The following is an 11,916-nucleotide window of genomic DNA, read 5'->3' as shown; positions in this document are numbered from 1 at the left end:
TGATTGATTTATCATTAGATTAAGTGAGATAAAGGCAAATAATCTGTGTCTGTGGACTGGATCAGCCACAAGAAAAGGTGTTGAGGGATATTAGGAAAAGTATTGCAAATATATAAGCCTGGAAAATGGAGGTTAGTATTAAAAAGAAATACAGAGATCTAATCGCAAAATAGTGTTTTTGCAATGTCCAAGGCATGTTAGGTTTTTAAATTTTTTTTTAAAGTCTTATGAAAATTAATCATCTCATTCATGAATATTAAGAACAGTGGTTTGATAAATTGTTTGTTCATAATAATAAAGCTGCTGTACAATAATTCTCTTTTCCTTTCCATCATTATAACACCAAATTTAATATAATTAAAAATTATTTCTCAGGAAACCAATTTTGATTTGTTAACCAAAAAGTCCGAGTTTGATTACAATCCCAAAACATGTGTTTTAAAGTTTAATAACAAGTGTTATTATTATTTTATTAAGACTGAAGTGCTTTCTCTTTAGGTGATAATAGGTAGAGTGAGCTCAGGTTGATCTTTAAAGAGATTTTTCGTTTTTAATGGTGAAGGAGAGAGCTTGGATGTAAATGTGCCCCTTATCAATTTGTTTGTATGTGTGGAAAATCTAATTTCCATACAATCTATATCATTTATATAAAACAACAGCTTCTGTGGTATCATCAAACACACTGAAAATTATTTTTATTACTGCATTTCAAAAAATTATTCTCAATAAACACATCATATTCAAGAAAATTCCCCTTTGAATCCAAATACCTCTCTCCACCAAGTTGCAATAATAAAGGGATTTTATACATCTGTTAGTACAAACAGGATAACTGAGGACTGAAACTGTTCTTATCATCGGATTAAACCTGGAAAGTTTAAAGGGTAATTTAGAAACACAAGTCAAATTTAAATAGAAAATCTATTCCCACACACAATAAATATATTGGATATAATATAGTCACTCCGTTATATCGGAACCTCTTTTAGATTAGATTTAGCTAGCTCTTTTAGATTTAGCTAGATTTTATTGCCCCCTTTTGTAAGAAGTTGTTTTTCCAAATACAGTTCTACATTCCATTGATTCAGGGATCTAATCAAAATTATAAGAATACGCTCAAAATATACATGATTTCTTTAAACTTTATTTATGCATATTTGACTTATGCGCTTTTAACTTGAAACTCAAACCGGAAGAGGAAAGCGTCCTCCTTAGGCGCAGACCGTTTCTGTTCAGGTCAAAGCAGTACGCGTTTTCGGTAGAGGCAGCAGTAAGATTAGTCTTCAGAGCAATTTTAGCGTTAAATATCTTTTAACGCATTTGCTAAACGTGTTATTTTATAATGAGCGACAACGAGAAAGAGTTCAGGGAGCAGGTGAGTTCACGATTCATGACAATCAGCGTTAGGACGAAATAAGCTGTTAGCTGCATTTGCAGATCTGTTTAACGGCTATATTTTCTTTTTAAACAGGCCTCGAAATTATTAAAAGTCGAGTTTATACAAGGATATTAAGCACGTTGTGTGAATTATAGACTTAGATTCTTAAAGTTTATTGGGGCGTTTATGTGAAAATAAGAGGGCTAGCGCTTGCTTGCTAAGCTAAAGCGTGCGGCCTGCTAAGCGCAGCGGTCGGTAGAGGAGGCCGCCGCCTGGCCGCGGGTGCTTTCACTTTCTCATTTACTTGTTATCTAACGTTGCTTATTGAAAGTATAACTAGCCAGCAGCAAATATATGTGTATAGTTAATAGTTAGCTACCTCAACGTTCAGCTGTTTGTAAGTTGTAGTTTAGTCCCAATGAAGGCCAGTTAAACGTAAAAAGTGCACCTTTTCAGTCCTAATAATAATGTTTCCTGGTTTTTCTTGATGTTTTTTTCCCTTTTCTTTTCATTTTTTTAAATTTCTGGTTTTAACAGACACCAACATGCCTTATCACCCTTGTTTGTTCTTTGTTAAGGTTGAGGTTGGAAGAAAGAAAAAGGCGGAAGACGTTTCAGATGTGAAGTTATTGTTGTTTGAAGCTGATGGTGTTGATGCATGCTAATGTATGGGAGAGATGCTGAAAAAAGAAGCGATCAAGAGCTGTCCCCGCGTCTAGTGTTGTAATGGCAGATGGTAAAAGGGGGAAGAGGAGGAAAAAAAGAAGTCATATATTCAAACGGAAGAAAGAAGAAATGAAGGGTTGTTATGAAGTAATGAAGTTAAAGAAGTTATGAAGTTAAGATGAGAAGTTTTCCAGGGTATGAGTAATTTCCTAACAGCCTGCTATGTTATTACTCTATTTCATCCTATTATTTTTCTCTATAGCATGCATGATTTTCCCTCTCTGTATCAGCCACATCACTGGTCAATTCCTCCATTCTTTATTTTTAATTAACTTTTTGTGCAGTCAATATTTAAGCTACATTTCTTAATATCTGCTTGAAATATCTTTAGTATTTCACCTAATTCCTCAATATTTAGTCTCAAACCTGTTAAATGCGAAAATGTGGTGAACTTCTTCTGAAAAGGGCATTGAAGGTGGTGAGCGGTGTCACCTCCAGGCCCTGTAGTGTTGTTGTTTTGGTACATTTGGCTTTAGAGTGTTTCTGACATCTGCAGTCTGGTTTGTTCAGGACTCTCGGGCCGGCTCGCGGAGCCCATCCCCTGGAGGCTCACCTAAATCCACTAGCCGCTCACCAGCACGCTCCAGAGGTGGTTCCCATCATTCCAGATCCAAATCTCAGTCCCGATCTAGATCTCGGTCAAGATCTAAATCCAGGTAAGTCAGGTTTCTGATTTAAGGTACATAACAAGATAATCGTGTGAGATTTTGGTTTCCTCACCTGTGATTTTTGTCTGCAGGTCTCGATCCCATCGAAGCTCACGCAGACACCACTCCCGTTCCCGCTCTCGTTCCCGCCGGCGCCGCTCCAGGAGCCGATCTCGTAGCTCTGAGTACCGCCGGCGCAGGAGCCACAGCCGCTCCCCCATGTCGAATCGACGCCGACACATTGGCAACAGGGTATGGTGCTACTTTGTTAACTTGTACTCAAGGTGTTTATGGAGACGCGAGTCATCAATTTTTAGATTAAACAGTTTAATGTTGACTGTGTGATGTATAGTTTAAGGTGTGTGTGTTTGTGTGACATTGTGAGATATGTTGACATATGTCACAATCATGAATTTCTCATTTTAAATTTTTTTTTTTTTTTTTGTCCCCACACATCAACGTTTCTGCTCACAGGCCAACCCAGACCCCAACAACTGTCTGGGTGTGTTTGGTTTGAGCCTCTATACCACTGAGAGGGACCTAAGGGAGGTTTTCTCTAAGTATGGCCCGTTGGCAGACGTCAACATTGTGTATGACCAGCAGTCACGTCGATCCAGAGGCTTTGCCTTTGTCTACTTTGAGAACTGCGAGGACTCCAAGGAGGTCAGTAGAATAACATGGGGATATGTATTTAAAAACTTAAAATAGTTGGCTTATTCGTCCTAATATAGTTAACCTCTTTGCTGTTAAAAAGCTATTTTAGTTCAAACTAAACTTCAAAGAGCACATCCATGGTTTTGTACAGGGTGAACAATAGTAAGTAAAATGGCATAAAAGACAGATGTGAAAGTGAAACTTGTTTGATTATGCAGCTCGTCTTGTCCGTCCAGTCTGCTGTTTAGTGTCTACACAAGAGTGAAACAATTTGCAATGCAAACAATTTCAGTTAGTCTGCTTCTGACTGTGCGTGTGTGTTTATTTTAGGCCAAGGAGCGAGCTAATGGAATGGAGCTGGATGGACGCAGGATCCGAGTGGATTTCTCTATTACCAAACGAGCCCATACTCCCACTCCAGGAATCTACATGGGACGCCCCACATAGTGAGTGCTTGTCCACTGGGGAGCTTGAGATATTATATGGTTACTTGAGCAAAATTGACACACTATCATTTGTTTTAAGTGGTGGTGGTGGTGGTGGTGGAGGAGGCGGTGGTGGCGGTGGCGGCGGCTCATCACGTCGTGTCTCAAGGGACTACGACAGGGGCTACGACAGAGGCTATGATAGAGGCTACGATCGTGACTACGATCGTTACGATGACCGCGAGTACCGTTCATACAGGTTGGTGCTTTTTCCAGCACCGTTTGTATCCCAGTGTTGATCACGAAGATTTGATAATGATGCATGATTGATAAAGACTCAAATTAGTCAGTAACTGTAACTAAATTTTTTTTCCTCCCCTCATCCTACAGGCGCAGATCTCCATCTCCTTACTATAGTAGAGGATATCGCTCTCGATCACGATCCTACTCACCACGTATGTTTAAACCATGTTTCTGCCATTAGACTAGTTTATTTAGAAAACCTTCAATTTGACTCAATCTCTAATCTTTATGTATTTTTAAACAGGTCACTACTGAGCAACAAGAGAAGAGGCGACAGAAGTGTTACTGTTTGGATGACAGTTTTTTTTTTTCTTTTTCTGTTTTTGTTTTAAATATGACAATATTATGTATGTGATTTAAAAACTCTGCATCTGTTTGTGTATCAAAAGTTTAACAAAATTGATCCAAAAGAACCCCCTAAATTTCTCCCTGAGCACAAAAGTCATCAGGGAATCATGCTGCACCAAGTCTGTGCAAAGAATCAGTTTTTGGTTTGTTTGTTTCATTTTTTCTGAAAAATGAAAATTGTTTTGTTTGTTTTTTTTGTTTTTGTTTTTTTTGCTTTTGAAGACTCAGTGTGATCAAATGAATTGAATTGAAAGCACAGTCAGTGGTTGTAAAAAGGCTAGGATGTTCTCAGTAGTTTTTGTTTTGTTTTTATGTATCATAGCTGGATTTTTCTGTGCCAGTTTTACACTTTCTCATTTTGCTCTTTGTTGGTAGGTGATTTGTTAAACTGTCGTGAGCCTAGTTTGCCCCTCATTAAGTTTTAAATGCCATGTTTCTTTTTCAGTTTGTTTTTGCTTGATCGAACGTCCACTTTTGTTTGTATATAAGAAATTAAAAAAAAAAAAATACTTTGACCATGCTGTGCTCTTTGTATTTAAGATGTGCTTCCATTTTTTTCACACCTAAATTGTGTTATTATCAAAATTGTCAGAGTTACTGGTTAAAGCATTAATTATTGAACATTATTTGATTAAACTGTCTTCCACCAGTAAGAAAACTATTGCTTGCTTACTACTAACAATATAAAAACAAACGTTTGGGTTTTATTTTAATAAATTACAGCAACAGCTACACGCAGTCATAAGCACTGCTGCTCCCTTTAGGGGTCAGCACAGTGGATCATCAGCCTCAATCTCATCCTATCTCTAGAATCTTTGTTACAGCAACACTGTAAATCCTCCACAACATTTGTGAATCTTCGCTGTGATGGTTTTGTTTTCCTCCTGCCTGTCAGCTCCATGTCCTTTGTCCATTATATTCCTCTACAATCCACTCAACCTGATCTACTCATCTAATGTACTCATAATCTTGTCCATGAAAATCTTTCTGCTGTCCTTTTGTCACAAAACACCCCTGTCGCTCATCTTCACTCCACCTTGCCTGCCCTCTTCTTCACTTCTTGTGCACTTTCTGTTGCTATGGATAGTTGATCCATGTGGGGAACAGGCTAAGCAGAGAAGCTCAGACCTCTCTCTCTCCAGCCACTGGGACACCAAAGCATTCTTAGGATATCTGAGAGACATCTCTCCAGCATTTCTTGCTTCTGCTGTCTTTCATTCCTCTTCTCTCCAGTGCATACTTCAACCTCTCCAGGCTTCTCTTCTACCTGCTCCCTACATTCACTTAATTTGAGGGCACTGTATTTTGAAAAAGTAGACCCCTTTCTGTTGTTGTCCAGCGTATTTTAATAAGAAATTACCTCAGATATCCAGTTCTATCGAAGCTAGTTCAGAAGTAAAGTCTTTTTTATGGGTTCTGGCCATACTGACAATACTGACTTCGTGTTCTTGAACGCATTACGCACACGTCACGGTGAAACAGACCGCGGAGTAATTTTAAATACTCACGAGACGACTCACGTATCGTATAACAAAAGAAAGGCAGAAAAGTGCATTTAAATTAAATAATTTGGGGCAAAATAAAAAATATATGTCCAAGTTGAGTTATGCCGTGGCATTTCCAGCTCTTCGCCCGACCAATCAGAGAGCCCTTACGTCAAAACACTTCCGCTTTGCTCCCCAGCTTGTCTTTCCAGTAGAGCGGCCGGTGTGAACACGCATCAGGAGTGGACAACACGTAGCCTGCAGGTTGAGAACAGCCATTAAGGTAGCAAAAGAGACGTTTTCTTAGCCAAATAAATGTTGGTGTCTTTGTAAAGTTCGGACGGTACAAACAGGACTATGTATTCTGGTTTAAATTTTCCCATCTGCTAGCTAGGAGTGGTTCCAGTTAGCTACTAGCTAGCGTTAGCATGCTGTGTTTGAATGAGCATATGACCCTACACGTTTTTAGTGGAGCCAGCTGACATGCAGCAGAGCCGAGGAGTTGGTTAAAAAACACTCTGCTTTTTTTTTTAGTATCCCAACACGAGTGTCTTAATCTGACCAGCTTGTTTTAAATCTCGTAGATGCCTCCAAAGAAGACAGAAGCTCCGAAGCAACCTCCATTGATTGGACGATTTGGAACATCCCTAAAAATAGGAATAGTGGGATTACCTAATGTTGGGTATGTAAATTTTATAGCATTTTTTCCTAGCTGAATGAGTGGGAAAAAAAGTGTTAAGCGTCACCATTCTCTCTTAATGCTGTTGCAGGAAATCCACATTTTTCAATGTGCTGACTAAAAGCCAAGCTGCTGCGGAAAACTTCCCCTTCTGCACAATTGACCCAAATGAGAGCAGGGTACCCGTTCCTGATGAGCGATTTGATTTCCTCTGCCAGTACCACAAACCTGCCAGGTGTGTATTGCAACAGCTGGTTAGGAGATGTAAGGACATCTGCATCATCTGATGATCTTCCTTGTCACTTCAGTAAGGTTCCCGCTTTCCTGAATGTTGTGGACATTGCTGGTCTGGTGAAGGGAGCTCATTCTGGACAGGGACTCGGAAACGCCTTCCTCTCTAACATCAGTGCTTGTGATGGGATCTTCCATATGACTCGTGAGTTACAGTTGCTGCACAAACTACTGCAGCTGCTGTGTAGTAACAGATGAGAGAGCACAGGTGTCAGGGCATGCTGGAAATAAAGGTCTTATGGGACCATAGGTCCATCTTAAGAACTTTTCTCAGTGTACTTTTGGCTTTGACTAGGACTGGGAATTGAAGCCTAGTTCCAAACTGTTTCCATCTACAGTTTAAAGGTGTGTTCTGATTCTGACCCCTTAACTGGATAAGCAGTTGAGAATAAAGATGGATGAATGGTTATGATGGGGACATTTAAGTTAAAATTAAAAAAAGAAGAAGGAATCTTTATCAGGGTGACTAATATATATATTAGAAGTGAAATCTGTGTATTAAATCTGAGCAGTTTGCGTTTGTTTATTTTTTAATATCCAAGACCAGAGGTGTTATCCAGCATTGTCTGATTTTGCATTTGTGTCCATATCTCAATGATTCTGTTTCATAAATTGGTATAATGTAATTTGTGGTCATTTGAAGGTAATGTTAGGCAGATCTCGAGAGACTAAAGAACAATTAATTTTGTTTGTTTCCCTCTCACCAATTAGTCAATAAATAATGAAGGCAAATTAAATAAAAAGGCGAAATAATTGGCTCTTGGCTTATTTGTTAGTTTCACTTTTCAAAAAAGTGAAAGGGGACATCAGTTTGCTTAGAAATAAATTAGCAGAATTGAAAATTTAAAATATGTTTTAAATTGATTAACAATTTATTAAGTCTTGCTGTTGCTGTACTTCTCCAGTGAAAGTATTTGCATTTTTTTCTTCAAGCTATGTCGTTGCATCGACAGTCTGCTGACGCTTGTTTGTGTTAAGGTGCGTTTGATGATGAGGATATCATCCACGTGGAGGGCAACGTTGAACCGGTGAGGGACATCGAGATAATCCACGAGGAGTTGCGGCTAAAAGACGAAGAAATGATCGGTCCAATTATCGACAAACTGGAGAAGACTGCTGTCAGAGGAAGTGACAAAAAACTAAAACCTGAATATGTAAGTGAAGGTTTTTTTTGTAGAAGTGTTTACTTTTTGTCTTTTGTTGATTCTGAATTAAATCGGTCTGTATATGCTGCTTCACATGCTTCTTTTTGCTTCAGGATATCATGCTGAAAATAAAAAACTGGGTGGTAGAAGAGAAGAAGCACATCAGATTTTACCATGACTGGAATGACAAAGAGGTACTGATGTGTTCCAGTGTAAACAGTTTTTCTCCCTTAGACCCTATTTGAAACGGCTTTTTCATAAAGAACTTCATCTCTAACTCTTCACAGATTGAAGTTCTGAACAAGTACCTGTTTCTGACTTCCAAGCCCATGATCTACCTGGTTAATCTTTCAGAGAAAGATTACATCAGGAAAAAGAACAAGTGGTATGTTTGCTTTCACCCTGCGTGTCTACATGTCGCATATATTAATCTTACCGTCATCGCATTTCTTTGCCATTTGAAATAACTCATCCTGCGGCCTGTTGTTCATCAGGTTGGCAAAAATCAAGGAGTGGGTAGATGCTCATGATCCTGGCGCTATGGTCATTCCTTTAAGTGGAGCTTTGGAGTTTAAATTGCAGGACATGGAGGAGGAGGAGAGGAATAAATACTGCGAGGAACAGAAGACACAGAGGTATTTTTTCATTAGTCTTTAAGTTGTTAATATCATGCTAAACTTGAAGGGTACTTTCTTTATGGGTGTACTGTGAAGCAAGCAGTCTCTGTTATTGTAGGTGCAATTTGTGCTGCTGTAACTTTCACAGCAGGGTTTATTCATGGGTAGTAGTAAGGAACGGCTCAACAGGTTGCATGCATAAAACGGTTTTATTTAGGCAAACTCTGTATTGCAATCAGAGGAATAATTGGGGAAGACATGGCACTTTGAGGTGACTTTAAACTGAACAACACTAAAAACTTTGATTTTAAGTTCATGGCTCACTAAGCCTTTAATCACTCTTTGTAGTTGCACCTTTCTGCTGTAATGATATTAAATGGCTGCAGGCAATTTAATACTGAGTACTGAGTAATTAATTAAAGTTTGCACTGGTCCTTATTTACTAATGTGCTTTGAAACGTTCGTACCCTGTGCAAAAATTGAATTTGCAAACCATTTTTTGTTTTGTTTTGTTTGTGTGTTTCTAGTGTTTTGACCAAAATAATAAAGACCGGCTATGCAGCGCTGCAGCTGGAATACTTCTTCACAGCAGGACCAGATGAGGTGCGAGCGTGGACCATCAGGGTGAGTGTTTTGACGTGTGTGTGTGTGTGTGTAACCTTTTTAAAAATACATAATCAACTCTTGTGATTGAAGATAAACCACTCTGATAGTTTTGAATTTTAGAGATCTTCACTGAGTTTAAAAAATAAAAAAATAATTTATTCAAAGAATATTTTGGAAAGCTTAATTTTCCAATGTTTTTTTTTTTTTTTTTTTTCCTAATTTGTGATTAGAATTTTGGCTTGTATTACAATTCCAACATTTTGCGTCATTTTTGTTATTTTTTTTCTGACAACCAGCTTCACTTTTGTTTTCCGTTATTATATTTAAGTAGTCAGTGAAGATCTGACTTGTAAAACTGAGTGATGGAAACATCTGACATAGATTTTTAAATATATGTGATATTATATTACTTTGGCTTTTGCCATTTGGTGTCTTCAGCAGTTCTATAATTGAATACTGATAGAAATTTTATTGTTTCTTTGTTCAAAACAGAGCCCTGAAGTAAATTTTTGACAGTTATCATCACAAAATTTGTGATGACATCAGGAGCACAGATTGTTACTTTTGCAGAATTTCTTAAATGTGATGCATTTAATAAATACATATTTTATTTATAACATGTCCTGTTGTGCCTTGGTCCCACAGAAAGGTACAAAAGCTCCTCAGGCTGCTGGAAAGATCCATACTGACTTTGAGAAAGGCTTCATCATGGCCGAGGTGATGAAGTTCACAGACTTCAAAGAAGAGGGCAGTGAAACTGCAGCCAAGGTGTGAGCTTTTGTTTTGTTTTGGGTGTTTTTGTTTGTTTGTTTGTTTGTTTGTTTTTCCCCAGCCCAATTATTCCTGAGTTGCTGCATGTGCTGAATTTCCATCAATAACTGTTATTGTTCTAGAATATATCAACTATAATTTTTTTTCCCTTGTTTCTTTCTCTCTCAGGCTGCTGGGAAGTACAGGCAACAGGGCAGGAACTACATTGTGGAGGACGGGGACATTATCTTTTTCAAATTCAACACACCCAACGCACCCAAAAAGAAATAAGACCACAGAGTCACTGGGTTGGGGGAATCAAAACTCAGAATACAGTTTAGTCCCACAGAGCACACTGTCTGCTGGTTTTCATACTTCTTTTTTGATTCTGATGGCTTCAGCTGTTCGAATCAGTTTTTGGTAACAATGCTTTAGTTGTTCATGTGTTTTTAATACATAAAAGACTGTTTTTTGATAATTTAATTTAAAGAAAAGCTCAGACTTCTTTTGAGACAGGTTTCTGTTTTGGATTTTTTTTTAAGACTTAAGTGTTTTATTGCTCCGAGCAGCTCATCTTTTCTCTCTTCATGAATTGCAGTCATGGCTACAGCTGATTAATCTGTAAGCTTTCACATTCTAATGAGCCTGTTGTTTGGTGCATTAGTAAGGGCAGGCATGGCTGTTCTATCATAAAAATACTCATAATTGCATAAAGCAACAACGTGCTGCAGGTGAATTAGTTTTAGATGTCATCCCTTAAAATTTAAAAAGAGCAGCACAGTTCTATTAAATTAAAAAGGTGCTAAAATATATTGTGTCCAAAAATCAATCATCATTTCTTCTTGGGAGAACGAAAGCCATCGGTCGGTGTTTCATTGAGGGTGGGGCTGAACTGTATTGTGCTGATAACATGAGGGATATTATTTTAGAAAGAGGAACGGGGACCTCGGTGGCAGTGCCTCATCAGATTCCTGAAGAGAAAGCTGCTTTTATTGATTTACACTCCTGACGTAAAGGAGTCCGCCCCGCATAACGAGAGAATGCACCATTGTGGATCATTTGGACTGTACAGCTTTAAATCGCATCATGTTTCACCTCTCTCACTGCCCACAAACTATGCTCATTTTCATAAACATGCTGCCACACTGTGGACTAAAATAGAAATCTTTCTGACCTATGGAAACCAGTGTACAATAAGTATCACCCTCATCAATATGCATGTGTCAATAAAAGGAGATAAACCTGTTACGGTTTTGTATGTTTATTTTCTTTCATTCCAGGCAAAACAGATCGTCGTCCCAAGCTACTCTCATCTCTTTATATTTTGATAGGAAAAAGTTGCAGCATCTATTGAAATTATTTGTGAAACATGTAGTTGTTTGTGGCAATGCAGTATATATAAGGAAAAAAAGCTCTTTGGATGTTTGGGTCCATTCCAGATCAAAATCAGGTCCAGGCCTTGAGGAGGTCGATCGATGACTGTTGGTGTTCCACTGTGTTTTTCTATCCAGATTTGCTTTTACTACATTGGCAGTGTGTTTGGGATTATTCTCATGCTAAAAAAATGAAGGCACTTCAGGCACTTTTTAGTTGGTATTGCATGGAGGATCAAAATCTTCCTGGGATTTTCTGCATTTATAATTCCAGCAATTTTCACAAGATCTCCAACACCATTGGCTGAAACGGAGATCCAAACTGTGACTCCATCTGTTTTACACATGGCTGTAGACACTGCTGTACCTCTCTCCTTACCTTTGTACATATTGAAAAACAAAAACATATTACCAAAAATGTCAAATACGAATTCATCGCTCCATAAGGCCTGTTGCCACTGATTTTATTTCCAGTCTTTGTGTAATTTGG

At 38.3% G+C, this 11,916-nt stretch overlaps 2 protein-coding genes across 2 annotated transcripts; both read left to right on the top strand.

The window, feature by feature from the left end:
• The first annotated feature begins 1,196 nt into the window (after positions 1–1,196).
• LOC120740201 (transformer-2 protein homolog alpha-like) lies at positions 1,197–4,996 on the top strand. Its single transcript, XM_040042377.1, has 8 exons — positions 1,197–1,375; positions 2,615–2,760; positions 2,844–3,003; positions 3,226–3,414; positions 3,736–3,851; positions 3,931–4,089; positions 4,221–4,285; positions 4,378–4,996. Exons 1-8 carry the CDS (start codon positions 1,343–1,345, stop codon positions 4,386–4,388), a joined length of 879 nt encoding a protein of 292 aa, XP_039898311.1. The 5' UTR covers positions 1,197–1,342; the 3' UTR covers positions 4,389–4,996.
• A 1,117-nt stretch (positions 4,997–6,113) lies between these two features.
• LOC120740199 (obg-like ATPase 1) lies at positions 6,114–11,301 on the top strand. Its single transcript, XM_040042376.1, has 11 exons — positions 6,114–6,248; positions 6,550–6,647; positions 6,736–6,879; positions 6,953–7,080; positions 7,914–8,089; positions 8,194–8,274; positions 8,368–8,465; positions 8,575–8,715; positions 9,225–9,321; positions 9,949–10,071; positions 10,243–11,301. Exons 2-11 carry the CDS (start codon positions 6,550–6,552, stop codon positions 10,342–10,344), a joined length of 1,188 nt encoding a protein of 395 aa, XP_039898310.1. The 5' UTR covers positions 6,114–6,248; the 3' UTR covers positions 10,345–11,301.
• The last annotated feature ends 615 nt before the right edge of the window (positions 11,302–11,916 follow it).

Source organism: Simochromis diagramma, unplaced genomic scaffold (assembly GCF_900408965.1).
Source record: "Simochromis diagramma unplaced genomic scaffold, fSimDia1.1 OVJJ01000304.1, whole genome shotgun sequence".
Taxonomy (NCBI): Eukaryota; Metazoa; Chordata; class Actinopteri; order Cichliformes; family Cichlidae; genus Simochromis; species Simochromis diagramma.
This window is presented reverse-complemented; position numbering and strand designations above follow the sequence as displayed.